Here is a 15,587-nt window from a genome sequence, read left to right as displayed (position 1 = left end):
AACATCCAGCTGCTCTTTTGCGAACGTGCAGCAATGTTTTTTTGGACAGCAGTGGCTTCTTCTGTGGTGTCCTCCCATGAACACCATTCTTGTTTAGTGTTTTACGTGTCGTAGACTCATCAACAGAGATGTTAGCATGTTCCAGACATTTCTGTAAGTCTTTAGCTGACTAGGATTCTTCTTAACCTCATTGAGCATTTTGCGCTGTGCTCTTGCAGTCATCTTTGCAGGATGGCCACTCTTAGAGGGAGTAGCAACTTTCTCCATTTATAGACAATTTGTCTTACCGTGGACATCAAGGCTTTTAGAGATACATTGTAACTGTTTCCAACTTTATGCAAGTCAACAAATCTTAATCTTAGGTCTTTTGATATCTATTTTGTTCAAGGCATGATTCATATCAGACAATGCTTCTTGTGAATAGCAAACTCAAATTTTGTGAGTGTTTTTTATAGGGCAGGACAGCTCTAACCAACATCTCCAATCTTGTCTCATTGATTGGACTCACGATTAGATGACTCCCGACTCCAATTAGGATTTGGAGAAGTCATTAGCCTAGGGGTTCACACATTTTTTTCCAGCCTACACTGTGTACGTTTAAATGATGTATTCAATATAGACAAGAACAATACAATCATTTGTGTGGTATTAGTTTTATCATACTGTGTTTGTCTATTATTGTGATTTAGACAAAGATCAGGTCACATTTTATGACCAATGTATGCAGAAATCCAGGTAATTCCAAAAGGTTCACATACTTTTTCTTGCCACTGTAGCTAATCAAATGGCTCCCCACTGCTGCTACTGTCTGTTATCTATACTGTTGCCTAGTCACTTTACAGTGACCCTACTTACTGTATATATACATAGCTACCTCAATTACCTCGTACCCCTGCAAATCGACTCAGTACTTGTACTCCCTCTATATAGCCATGTTCTTTTTTTACTCTGCATTGTTATTGTTATTCTGTATTTATTCCTCGTGTAACTATTTCTATTTTTTATTTGATCTTTTATCTTTAACCCTGCATTTCACTGTTAGTCTACACCTGTTGTTTACGAAGCATGTGACAAATAACATTTGATTTGATTTTTAATATATGTGTAAACTCTACAGTTGTAATCTGTGGGTGTCACTGAGTAGGCTAATACCCACATTCATGGGCGCACACTCCATAGTTAAGGCTGTACAGTCCAACATGAATTAATATTCAATACGCACAAGGGTTTGACTGAGGAGGTGATTTGCCACAGTCAAAGTCCTGCAATAAGACGCTTATATTTTTGACTCCAACACCATCATCAAGGTTTCTGACGACATGACAGTAGCAGGACTGATCACCAATGACAATAAGAGCTCTGACGCTAATATTTGTGTAAACTGTACCGAGTTGTAATCTGTGGGTGTCACTGAATAGGCTGAAACCCCATTCCATGGGTGCACAGACAGTGCACACTCCGTAGGTAAGGCTGTACAGTGCATATACTGTATGTATGCCCCAAAATGCAATTATGCAGTCAAATACATCCACAGTGGGATTAAAACATTTGTTGTACTATTTATGAATTATTGTATTTATTTAGAATTATGTAACCTCAAGCCAGGCTTGCTTAGCATTATCTAGTCCAAATATGGCATAGTTCCACTATTTGTATCCGTTTGCATCACTTTCAACGTGGGACTTTTATTTTGAAGGCAACTCGCAAATACCATTATTGTGGCTAATAGTTATTGTGGCTAGCTTCACATTGGTGTGGACAGGGTGGGATTGGGGAGTTTGAAGGTGGTCTCAATTTCCTCTCAGGACCTCTCTGTTAAGTGGTTCTGCAGAGAGGAATGCCTGCCAGTCAAAGTGATAAACCCTGGCTGCTTATGTAGGTAACTTACAGGAGTGTCAAGGAGTGGAATGTAAGCCAAAAAGACTGGTACACAGACTATGAACACCTGACATAGTAGCTATAAGTATTCAAATGTTTGTGTGAACTGGAAAAGGACCATAATTGGGTTTCTCTAACATTAAGGGAGTCCCTTGTTGACCTTTCACATTAGTTGGAAAAGTCTCGACAGAGTTCAGAGACAGCTGTCAATAAATCACTTCAAAACAGTGAGTGACTTCTGTGCAATGGTCATTTCTGTTCACCCAGAACTAAAGTCTCAGGTAATTTGTCAGCTGCCCACCCACGAAAGATTAGTGCAACGGTAAAAATGTTGTACATGTTCAGGCGATCTCAATTCTCTAAGTCAACAAGTCTTCAAATAGGCCTAGGCATTATACTTTTTTATTGCATATTTAATTAAACCGACAAATTTGGTGATGTTCAATTTCAGTTCATTGGCACAAAACGTGCGTCAGACCAAAAATATTATTGTGCAATTCATGCATCTCCGCTGGCATCTCTACTGGCCTCTCTTACATCCATCCTCTCTCTATTCCTCTTATAACTATTGAACCAGTAGTCTAGCCCAATGTGTGTCCCAATGCACTGAGTGTACAAAACATTAGGAACACCTTCCTTATATTGAGTTGCCCCTTTCTATTGCCGTACCCCTTTCAAAGGCACTTAGATCTTTTGTCTCGCCCGTTCACCCTCTGAATGGCACACATACACAAACCATGTCTCAATTGTCTCAAGGCATAAAAATCCTCTGTTTGGAAAAAGCTGTTCAAAAGAGGGCATTGTATTATCCTTTCTTTGTACTCCCTGACAAAAGCCACGCAGCCGAAAGGCGTTGGATATTTAAAACGTTGTTTACATTGAACATGCCATACAAATAAAGGCATTTTAATTCATTATATGAGAGTGCCTTGGTCCTCCTTTCTTTTTGAGCATCAAAATCCTTCTTTAACCTGTCTCTGCCCCTCCATCTACACTGATTGAAGTGGATTTAACAAGTGACATCAAGAACCTTCACCTGGATTCACCTGGTCAGTCTATGTCATGGATAGAGTAGATGTTCCTAATGTTTTGGACACTTAATGTAGTTTGGTCACCTATTTTGAGCAATTAAAACATATATTCGACAAAGAAGCACCTTGCTCTTGCTTGCTGGATATAACATATGCTACAGTGTTCACAGTAGCAGGGAAGCTTCTCTGGTGTGATGTGATCACATTGGCTGGTGGTAAGAAAGCAATGAACGGGAATGCTCTGTGTTCCCCGCGCCCAATGTTTATGTTTACAATAAAATGTTTTTTTGTCAGAATGCTGAATGTTAGAATGCTTCCAATCAAATGTATGAATTAAGTTATTTTTATTTTTAAATGCTATCTAATTTGCATAAACATTGTGATTGGATAGCTGTGAGGGTTATCGAATCAGGATCAAATCCTCTGATCTCCTCGAGCTCATTAATGATAGAACGTTCATATTTGAAGATTGCCGAAAGGCCAGTCTCTTTGGCAAATGACAAGTGGCAAGGAGTGGAATGTAATAGCTGAACAGAGAAGGCAACCTGGCTAACGTGTCCACCTGATAGACTTCAATAGAAGTTTAAAAATGATCAAGGCTTCATTATTACGGTCTATGCGCGATGTGATGGTTATTAGTCAGAATGCAGGCCTAATGTGGGCTATAGCCTGTAAAGTATAGCCTGCTGAGTTTGAAGTAGACCTAATTCACAATGATAGGTACACTCTTAGAAAAATTGGTTCCCCATAGGAGAACCCATTTGGTTCCAGGTAGATCCCTTTTTAGTTCCAGGTAGAACTATTTTGGGTTGCATTTAGAACCCTCTGGAAAAAAGGGTTCTACATGGAACACAAAAGGGTTATACCTGGAACCAAAAAGGGTTATTCGGGAACCATTTGAGGTTGTACTAGGCAACTCTATTTCTCCATCATGGAAGGGAAAATAGGGTAGTGGTAGAACAGAAATGTTCAGTTGGTTTTCTCTGTGATGGAAGTCCATCGACAGTGCACCTGGAAAAGTCATTTCCTTACATCTGGAAAAGGGAAAGCATGTATCATCTATGGGGAAGGAAATTACATTTACACAACCAAACTAGTCTAGTCTGCTCCCATTTCTAACTTCCTAGTCTACCTTGCACTGATATTTAAATGTCCTTTTCGGTGTGCTATGATATTTAGTGTTGTTTGTAGAAACACAATTGGATTTAGATCATTATTTCACACACTTGTTGTTTGTCTAGGCTACACCCCTGAAACATGAACCCATACACTGGCATCCATACATCCCTGGGTTAATGTACTTCCTCAATAGCTGTAAAAACATCATGTTACGTTCACCATTTGTAGCTTTTCTCCCTGAAGAACAACCCTATTTCCGCAAGAACTCCATTTTGTGAACATTGCATGAACTGCTTAACCCAGAAGTCTGAAACCAGATTCACATCCTCACCCAGTCTACTTTATGTTCCAGATGTCTTGTATCATGCTGAGGAAGCACAGTAAGACTGCTCACCATTACAAATAGTTCCGAATCTTGACCATTAGTTTCAATACACTCTGAATACAGGAAAACTCAGTCTCCCTCATAGTTGGTGGTCATAAATGATGCCAGTGAGCACAGCATGTGACTGCATTGTGTCTGTGTCTGGACCCGGTTTCCCAATAGATGGAACTTAAGCTTAACGTGTTACACAATATGATTGAAATACATAGGCCTATGTAGCCTATACTGTATTTACATTTTAATGCAGTCATCTCGGTTTTCATTTGAAGCATATTTTATATCCTTTGCTTGTTTGTAACAATTGCAAAGCCATTGGCAACTTTGTATTTCTATTGAACCTTGTGGTCACAGAGGTGTATAAACATCCTTATTGTATGTTTGGTGGAGATCTTCTGTGTATAAAGTGACGCAGAAGTATTTAACGACGCACTTAGCTGTGTTTTCAAGTGAAACTTTAGTAACAATGGTTTAGGGAAACTATTGAGGCACGAATCCCATTCAAGTCATGGGACCGATATTAGCATTTTTTGCGCATCATGTTCAAAACATCTAGAACTGACTTTGTTGAGCTTTTACAATCAATTTGAGATACCTTCAGATGATTTGGACATGGTGCGTGAAAAATGCTAATATTGGTCCCGTGACTTGAATGGGATTTGTGCCACAAATGCTAGAACGTTAGCATGTGGAAACAGTGCCAGGGAAACTAAACCAAATCATGGATCGCTGTCATACCTTTTCCATAGACTGCTTACAGGGCAAGGAAACCAATGTATAATTTTGTCATTTGGGAGAACTATCGCTTTAAGATGCTTTTGGGAAACTGGGCCCTGGTTAATTAGGAACCGTTCCAAGTCCCAGACCTGAATCCTGGAGAGGAAGTCCACTGCCGTTTAAACGACAGCAACAGATGTGAGGTAAGCATACCGTTACACACTGGAGACCTGAAGCATCTAGAAGCAAACAAAGTAACACACTGACACACATCCAGAACAGTCTACAAATAAAATCAAAGGTCATACAGGACTAGCAGATGCATTACAATACACATACATTACAATACAGCATACATTACAATACAGCATACATTACAATACAGCATGCATTACAATACACATACATTACAATACAGCATGCATTACAATACACATACATTACAATACAGCATACATTACAATACAGCATACATTACACATGCATTACAATACAGCATGCATTACAATACAGCATGCATTACAATACAGCATGCATTACAATACAGCATGCATTACAATACACATACATTACAATACAGCATGCATTACAATACAGCATGCATTACAATACACATTCATTACAATACAGCATACATTACAAGACAGCATACATTACAATACAGCATGCATTACAATACACATTCATTACAATACAGCATACATTACAATACAACATACATTACAATACAACATACATTACAATACAGCATGCATTACAATACAGCATGCATTACAATACACATGCATTACAATACAGCATACATTACAATACAGCATGCATTACAATACAGCATATGCATTACAATACAGCATGCATTACAATACAGCATACATTACAATACAGCATGCATTACAATACAGCATGCATTACAATACAGCATGCATTACAATACAGCATATATTACAATACAGCATACATTACAATACAGCATACATTACAATACAGCATACATTACAATACAGCATACATTACAATACAGCATGCATTACAATACAGCATGCATTACAATACACATGCATTACAATACACATGCATTACAATACACATGCATTACAATACAGCATGCATTACAATACAGCATGCATTACAATACACATGCATTACAATACACATGCATTACAATACAGCATACAAACCTGTTTAGGATATTGTAGAACAGAGTACCACATTGACACAATACTGTATGACAGCAAACACATGCTGTATACTGTCCATTTAGTATAAAAGTACATGTGTTCACTAGAGCACCCTGTCAAACATACCTAAGCCTGTCTATTCTGAGTGACTTTAAATGTAACGTCATGCTATTTTTAAGATATTGGACTCGGTGTGTTTTACACATGAATGACATGCATTGTGTTGTTAATTACTTGGACTTCAATAGTGAGTAAAGTAAGCTTTTTATGCAAACTTGTGCATATGGTCATTTGTCATTACAGAAACTATATTTTCTTCCAACACTTACTTGTTTCTAAGTTAATTTAGTTAAATTAGGCGCCACCCTGTGCTAGTGATTGGTATTGCACATTTCTCCACCCTTTGAATTCTCCCCCAACTACAAACTATTAATAAATGCACCAAACAAAAACCTCAAAATCAACCACTTTTATTCCCAGTTTCATGCAAGGAAAAAAACATTGTTACATGTACTGTATGATTGGCAGTGGCTTACATGGACAGTATCCACATTTACACAGTAGTACACAGTCAACGCGCCTCAGTGAGGATTCAGAACTGACTTTAAACTGATGAAAATGTTCCTTCTTGGGTGATTTGGTACATAATATGGCACATTGACATATACAACGATACATTGGTGTGATTGTTCCTCCATAGTGTATATCAGATAATATAAACAATGTACACATCTGATATTTTATCTTGGGCATTTTTATTGTCCTCAGTTCAGTATTCCGTGCATGCACAACAGATGTTAAAAGCAATAACAAATGTTTAAGGAAAATAACAAAATGGATACTTACTGTATCCTGACATTTAATCATCTCAGAAAGAAACACAAACTCGAAAAGCACAACTTACTTGCGAGTTTCAGTGATCAATCATGACAAATTAAAAAAGGGGCAAAGGGCATCAAATTAAAAATGTAAAGACAAAATGACCTCTTTAAAATCGATTCCCAAAGAGAAAATAAAAACCTAATTTTACAACACCATTGAGGGTATCTATGTAATATCATGTTTCGAAATGGGTAGCCGTCTACTACCCAAGTTAGAAAAAAACCCTGTAACATTCCCATTACAACAAACAATTCAGAGGTTTACAATTAAAGAGTAATTCACATCATAAAACACCACATCTAATAGTTATAGGTACAGTATTTGAATTATATAAAAAATACAAGATCCCTCTCATTAGATCCCTAAATGTCGCAATCTAATTGTGGTCCGTAGTCATCACAATTACGCCGACTCCACCCCGACATGATCTGCCACCTCAGTTAGATTTACGTCTCATTCTATCATTACAATGAAAATGTAAGTGTAACGACACACATCATCAGGAAGTACTATTTTGTACAAAATACATCCTTGAAGAAAACAAAATGGCTGGTATATAAAAAAAAAAAGAATGGCATAAAATGCCATCAAAAAAGTGGTTAGGGGTGATTAGTGGTGCTGGTAATCCAAATGAGGATGCTGTCCTATTACTTCATTTGTATTGCACGTCCCAAAGCTAGTGTTCTGGGAAGGTTAGTGGTACAGACTACATTACATCAACAACTCTGCCATATAAATACTTTCTGATGATTGCGTTTCCCATACAAAGCTAAAGTGCATCTTTACCTCAAATGCCTGTACACATTGGATTGGGTCATTCGATTAGGAAGAGATTTTCTACCTGCGACATCCTCAAACCCTCATTACACTGAACATTGGTACCTTGCTTCATGGTTCCTCCTATTCTCCAGGGGACGTGTGCCCAAAGGAACTCCGTAAAAACCCTCTCGTCTGCCTTTAGATGGATGGGCTTCCATTATGGCTGAGTTTTGACTGCCTTACTGATACATCTTCACATGTCCATGCAGCGAGGTGGTGTTGCCCCCACAGTCCACATACTGGTATATCTCCTGGGAGACCTGCTCCGAGTGCCCAAAGTAGGATGTGGTCACTGTCACCCTGAAAACCAGTCAATAGACAGTAGTCAGTTTCCCCAAAATGTCTGCCCACATGGGCGTGTGTGGTTTGACAAAATAGAGTAGGTACAGTAACATGTGTAAACTCAATGTATTAGTAGATATTTGAAAAGGTACACTGCCTTTCAGAAAGTATTCAGACCCCTTGACTTTTTCCACATTTTGTTATGTTACAGCCTTATATTAAAATTGATTAAATAGTGTTTTTCCCTCAATCTACAAACAATACCCCGTAATGACAAAGCAAAAAGGGCTTTTTGAAATTTAATAATATATTTTTTTACATTAAGTATTCAGACCCTTTACTCAGTACTTTGCTGAAGCACCTTTGTCAGCGAATACAGACTTGAGTCTTCTTGGGTATGACGCTACAAGTTTGGCACACCTGTATTTGGGGAGTTTCTGCGTTGCTGCACAGCTATTTTCAGGTTTCTCCAGGATGTTTGATCGAGTTCAAGTCCGGGCTCTGGCTGGACATTCAGAGACTTGTCCCGAAGCCACTCCTGCGTTGTCTTGGCTGTGTGCTTAGGGTTGTTGTCCTGTTGGACGTTGAACCTTTGCCCCAGTCTGAGATCCTGAGCACTCTGAAGCAGGTTTTCATCAAGGATCTCAGTGTACTTTGCTCTCTCGTTCCCTCAATCCTGACTAGTCTCCCAGTCCCTGCCTCTGAAAAACATCCCCACAGCATGATGCTGCCACCACCATGCTTCACCGTAGGGATAGTGCCAGGTTTCCTCCAGATTTTTGGCATTTAAGCCAAAGAGAACAATCTGGGTTTCCTCAGACCAGAGAATCTTGTTTCTCATTGTCTGAGAGTCCTTTAGGTGCCTTTTGGCAAACTCCAAGTGGGCTGTCATGTGCCTTTTACTGAGGATTGGCTTCTGTCTGGCCACTCTACCATAAAGCCCTGATTGGTGGAGTGCTGCAGAGATGGTTGTCCTTCTGGAAGGTTCTCCCATCTCCACAGAGGAACTCTGGAGCTGGTTCTTGGGGTCCTTGATCACCTCCCGTACCTAGGCCCTTCTCCCCTGAGTGTTCAGTTTGGCTGGGCGGGCCAGCTCTAGGAAGAGTCTTTGTGGTTCCAAACTTCTTCCATTTAAGAATGATGGAGGCCACTGTGTTCTTGGAGAACTTCAATGCTGCATAAATCTTTTGGTACCCTTCCCAGATCTGTGCCTCGACACAATCGTGTCTTGGAGCTCTACAGACAATTCCTTCGACCTCATTGGCTTGGTTTTTGCTCTGACATGCACTGTCAGGGACCTTATATAGACAGGTGTGTGCCTTTCCAAATCATGCCCAATCAATTGTATTTACCACAGGTGGACTCCAATCAAGTTGTAGAAACATGTAGAAACAATGGAAACAGGATGCACCTGAGCTCAATTTTGAGTCCCGTAGCAAAGGACCTGAATACCAATGTAAATAAGACTTTTCTGTTTTTAAAATTTCTAATACATTTCCAAAAATGTCTAAAAAAAACAGTTTTCACTTCGTCATTATGGGGTATTGTGTGTAGATTTATGAGCAAACATTTTTAGAATGAGGCTGTAATGTGTAACACAATGTGGAAAAAGGGGAAGGGGTCTGAATACTTTCCGAATGCACTGTATACTTACTGCATCATGACCACAATGTTGTGAACCTTTATGGACTGCAGGGTGCAATAGTCACTGCAAACACAGAACATTTATTAAAGAAATGCCACCATTTGTACTGTCAACCACACAATAAAATGCAATTACTTGTGAAATACTTACAACATATAACTCATCTCATCAGCAATGACTGTGGGAACCATGTAGTCAATCTGGAACAGACAATATGATGTAATGCAGCCGTTATCCATCTCCCATATCGAACAGGGCGCTTGAGTGCTGACTGAGTAAGTAATGAGTAACGTTTGAGGGCAACAGTCCAAAAATGACAGCCTTATTCCATCCTTGCTGCTACTGATGCCCTCAGAACAGGGACAGATGTTCTAGTGGATTCGTCAACAACAAGGTTCATTATCAATGCGGGCTGATTTTGTTGCTAGATTTTGCAGCAAAGCGGGCGGAACAATACGCTGCTGTGTTGAGCGATAGAAAAGCACTTCAGGACAGTTGAAAGTACAACTTTGATTCACTTGTCAAGCTATGCTCACTTTATGAACTGTAATATGTTTATAACAAGCAATTATACCAAGGCATATTATTCTAATATTTACATGGTAAAGACCCACCTGCTGCTTATCCAGTGGTATGATGGTCGTCACATTGCTAATACGGGCCTTCCCAATCACTGTCTTAGAGAACTGCACTTGGGCTGTGATGTTGGTCAGGGATACAGCGTAGTAGTTGTTATTGGTGATGTTCAGAGTGTTCTAGAAGAAAAGACATACGGCACAACAGTTGTTGGAAAGAGAGTCATTACGTAGGACCCACTCCAATTTGCATACCGCCCCAACAGAACCACAGATGGTGCCATCTCTGTTGCACTTCACACTGCCCTCTCCCACCTGGACAAGAAGAACACCTATGCGAGAATAGTCTTCATCGACTACAGCTCAACGTTCAACACCAGAGTACCATCCAGGCTCATCACTAAGCTCAGGACCCTGGGACTAAACACACCTCCCTATGTAACTGGATCCTGGACTTCCTTACGGGCTGCCCCTAGGTAAAAAAAAAAATATATATATATCCCAGGCGGTGAAGGTGAGCAACAACACATCTACCACTATGACCCTCAACACAGGGCCCGTCAGGGGTGCGTGTTCTTTTCCCTCCTGTATTCCCTGTTCACCCATGACTGAATGACCTCACATGACTCCAACACCATCATTAAGTTTGCTAACAACACAATGGTGGTAGGCCTGATCATCGACAACAATGAGACAGCCTATAGGGAGGAGGTCAGTGTGGTGCCAGGACAACAACCTCTCCCTCCACGTCAGCAAGACAAAGGAGCTGATCGTGGACTATAGGAAACGGAGGGCCGAGCACGCTCGCATTCACATCGACAGGGCTGTTGTGGAGCGGGTTGAGAGCTTCAAGTTCCTCGGTGTCCACATCACTAAGGAAGTAACATTGTCCACACACACCAACACAGTTGTGAAGAAGGAAAGACAACACCTCTCCCCCAAATGGAGGCTGAAAAGATTTGGCACAGACCCTCAGATCCTCAAAAAGTTTTACAGTTGCAAAATTGAAAGCATTTTGACTGGTTGCATCACCACTTGGCAACTGCTTGGCATCCGACCGCAAGGCGCTACAGAGGGCGCTACAGAGGGTAGTGCGTACGGCCCAGTACGTCACTGGGGTCGAGCTCCCTGCCATCCAGAATAGAGGTCGACCAATTAATCGGAATGGCCGATTAATTAGGGCCGATTTCAAGTTTTCATTACAATCGGAAATCAGTATTTTTGGACACCGAATTAGCCAATTAAAAAAAATATATTCATATTTTTTTACACCTTTATTTAATCTTTATTTAACTAGGCAAGTAAGTTAAGAACACATTCTTATTTTCAATGATGGCCTGGGAACGGTGGGTTAACTGTCTCGTTCAGGGGCAGAACAACAGATTTTTACCGTGTCAGCTCGGGGGATTCAATCTTGCAACCTTACAGTTAACTAGTCCAACGCTCTAACCACCTGATTACATTGCACTCCACGAGGAGACTGCCTGTTACGCAAATGCAGTAAGCCAAGGTAAGTTGCTAGCTAGCATTAAACTTATCTTATAAAAAAACAATCAATCAATCATAATCACTAGTTAAACTAGTAATATCATCAACCATGTGTAGTTATCTAGCGTGTCCTGCGTTGCATATAATCAATGCGGTGCGTATCGTTGCTCCAATGTGTACCTAACCATAAACATCAATGCCTTTCTTAAAATCAATACACAGAAGTATATATTTTTAAACCTGCATATTTGGCTAAAAGAAATCCAGGTTAGCAGGCAATATTAACCAGGTGAAATTGTGTCACTTCTCTTGCGTTCATTGCACACAGAGTCAGGGTATATGCAACAGTTTGGGCCGCCTAGTTTGCCCGAATTGTATGTAATTATGACATACCATTGAAGGTTGTGCAATGTAACAGGAATATTTAAACAATGCCACTTAATATAATGTTTACATACCCTACATTACTCATCTCATATGTATATGTATATACTGTACTCTATATCATCTACTGCATCTTGCCATCTTGCCATCTTTATGTAATACATGTATCACTAGCCACTTTAAACACTGCCACTTTATATAATGTTTACATACCGTACATTACTCACCTCATACGTATATACTGTACTCGATACCATCTACTGTATCTTGCCTATGCCGTTCTGTACCATCACTCATTATATATCTTATATGCATATTCATTATCCCTTTACACTTGTGTGTATAAGGTTGTAGTTGTGGAATTGTTAGGTTAGATTACTCGTTGGTTATTACTGCATTTCGCTACACTTGCATTAACATCTGATAACCATGTGTATGTGACAAATCAAATTTGATTTTATTTTTGATTTTATTTAGACTTATGGATGACACCTGTTAGATAAAATACGGAACGGTTCCATATTTCACTGAAAGAATAAACGTCTTGTTTTCGAGATGATAGTTTCCGGATTCGGCCATATTAATGACCTAAGGCTCGTATTTCTGTGTGTTATCATGTTATAACTAAGTCTATGATTTGCTAGAGCAGTGAGCAATGGTAGGCAGCAGCAGGCTCGTAAGCATTCATTCAAACAACACTTTCGTGCGTTTGCCAGCAGCTGTTTATAACTTCAAGCCTATCAACTCCAGAGATCAGACCAGAGGAGATTTCTCCAAAAGGTACGATCTTCGTCCCCATGTGCAGTTGCAAACTGTAGTCTGGCTTGTTTATGGCGGTTTTGGAGCAGTGGTTTCTTCCTTGCTGAGCGCCCTTTCAGGTTGTCGATATAGGACTCATTTTACTGTGGATATAGAAAAATCCAACTTCTGACTCCAACCTAAGTGTATGTAAACTTCGGACTTCAACTGTACATATCTACCTCAATTACCTCATGCCTCTGCACATTGATTCGGTGCTAGTACTCCGTGTTATTGTTACTCATGGTCTATTTAGTCCTTGTGTTGTTGTCTTTCTATTTTTCTCTTAGCATTGTTGGGAACGGTCGGTAAATACGCATTTCACTGTTAGTCTACACCCGTTGTTTTACGAAACATGTGACCAATACAATTTGATTTGAATCCATGTCAACCCTTAGATGGAAACACAAGAACAACGAACACCAGAGAGAGGATCTTACCGTGATATTGAGATAGACAATCCGTTTGTCCTGGTCATAGGAGACGAATGCTGACTTCACGCCCACATAGGAGACGTCGATAGACCGAGGGAACATGAAAAACACAGCCAGGCCAGACAGCAGGAGGCATAGAAACACAGACACCGTGACATACAGCTTTCTGCAAGAGAAAGGGAGGAAGCGCCATTAAAAGAAAGACAGAAGTTGGATATTAGACCACAGTCAACCACAGTTGAATCATTCAATTGCACAGCTTTCAAAAAAAAGAGACGTCTGGCTGAGCGAGATGAGACTTACGTTCTCCTTGGCTGGAGCCTCTGGTCACTGTATGGAATCAGAGCCACAAGCTGGTTCTCTTGGCCTGCATTAGAGATGTGATGACAAAGCCATTTACAGAGGAAACTGATGTTGGTTCAAACATATGTCTTTTTCATTTTCAGTGAATGTTGGAAGTCACGGTGTTTCTAGGTGGCCTATCAAATCAAAATGCAAATTAGGAAAAAAAATTAGCAGCTCATGAGGTGGAGATTTAGAACAGATGTAGGTGTATTGTGTCAGTGAGTGAGAGTTCATGTTTATTACTGTGTAGGAATGTATTTGTTTATCCCCTTACCTCGTGGTATTCTGCCAGTGCCCTGGCATGTGGGGCATGTGACACTGTCTCTGCCAGTAAATTCCACATAGGGGAACTGAGACACATCTCCATTCTTTCCATCCTCTTCACTCTGTGTGTCTATGTACTCTGGACCAGTCGTCAGGCCACTCTGGCTGTCACGGTCGGCTTTCCCCTTCGACAAGAGGGAGTGTGACTTCCCCATCACTTTCTGTGAATAAAACATGTAAGATCTAATAAGTAGGTGTGGTTGGTAGTGAAAACTCATGCCACATATTCATTTGATATTTACATGGTAGTTATGGTCAGTTTACACACATTGTTTTATACTACTTCTGTACTATAACAAGGTACCTGCCTACGTCATGACCATTTATACTGTAGACAGGCTACCATTCTCCTATTCCATTTTTGCATAGATTATTTTGGTTTTGTTTAGACCAGTTTACACCAACTCCCCAATAGCTCTTATCAAGTGCGCACCATCTATGTAATTCATGCGTGCTTGAAACAATTATTGTCAAACAAAAGACACTTGTTCTGACCAAAGTTTCGTATGGACCAAATATATGTAACCTAGTCAGCAAAACACATCGCATCGTGTCTTCTGCTCCTACTATACACTGTGCGCCAATGGTCGAGGTACTGTGATGACGTGCAGAAGACCATTATGCTACACAGTACACCATGTTCCTTCCAGAGAAACTCGTTCGCCGCCTGCCATTTTAATCCGAAACTCACGAATACATTGTTGCGTATTTGCTCCGATATTCTGTTGTATTTTTATTTGGTGTCAAGTTATTGATGTGAATGATTGCGTAGAATACTTGCAGAGCACAGGGCATTGTTAGCATGGATAAAATGTTTCCATATTGCAAAATGTTGCCCGGTTCCCCTGACAATGTCAAAGCCTCACTGTGCGGTATTACACACGCACTACGGATATGATTAAAATGGCAACATTCGATATTTGATTCATCTGCTTACCTTTGCATATATTCACGCAGAATTGCTTTACATATGCTTGGTCACGAATAGCCGCTGTTGTTATCAATATAGTACTGACATAAATACACGCACTAGTATTCTGCCAGCAGCTCCGACGAGACGTCACTTTCGTATGGTAATGTGGAAACCTTCAAAATAAAGGTCGGCATTTCAAAAAATCTATGTCAATGTGTATAACTAATTCAAATTATATTGAATTTTAATCTATGGCCACTTTTATTGTGTCAACAAGAAATTGCAATAAGTAATTTATGAAAACAAATGTAAATAATATTTTTTAAGACCAATAATGAAAATACAATGTTGACACTAGTATGTTGCGAATATTGGGCTGTAATGAGAAAACGT

The 15,587-nt window shown here is 39.9% G+C and overlaps 1 protein-coding gene across 1 annotated transcript; it reads right to left on the bottom strand.

The window, feature by feature from the left end:
* Nucleotides 1-6,759: 6,759 nt before the first annotated feature.
* LOC110488146 (transmembrane protein 106B) lies at nucleotides 6,760-15,373 on the bottom strand. Its single transcript, XM_021560187.2, has 8 exons — nucleotides 15,219-15,373; nucleotides 14,232-14,442; nucleotides 13,916-13,979; nucleotides 13,619-13,778; nucleotides 10,548-10,688; nucleotides 10,084-10,133; nucleotides 9,943-9,996; nucleotides 6,760-8,306 (listed from the first exon to the last, which is right to left on the bottom strand). The coding sequence occupies exons 2-8, from the start codon at nucleotides 14,434-14,436 to the stop codon at nucleotides 8,186-8,188; spliced, it is 795 nt and encodes a 264-aa protein (XP_021415862.1). The 5' UTR covers nucleotides 14,437-14,442; nucleotides 15,219-15,373; the 3' UTR covers nucleotides 6,760-8,185.
* Nucleotides 15,374-15,587: the final 214 nt, after the last annotated feature.

The sequence above is a fragment of the Oncorhynchus mykiss genome, chromosome 2 (assembly GCF_013265735.2).
Source record: "Oncorhynchus mykiss isolate Arlee chromosome 2, USDA_OmykA_1.1, whole genome shotgun sequence".
Taxonomy (NCBI): domain Eukaryota; kingdom Metazoa; phylum Chordata; class Actinopteri; order Salmoniformes; family Salmonidae; genus Oncorhynchus; species Oncorhynchus mykiss.
Note: the sequence above shows the minus strand (reverse complement) of the source record. Positions and strands in the feature narration are given on the sequence as shown.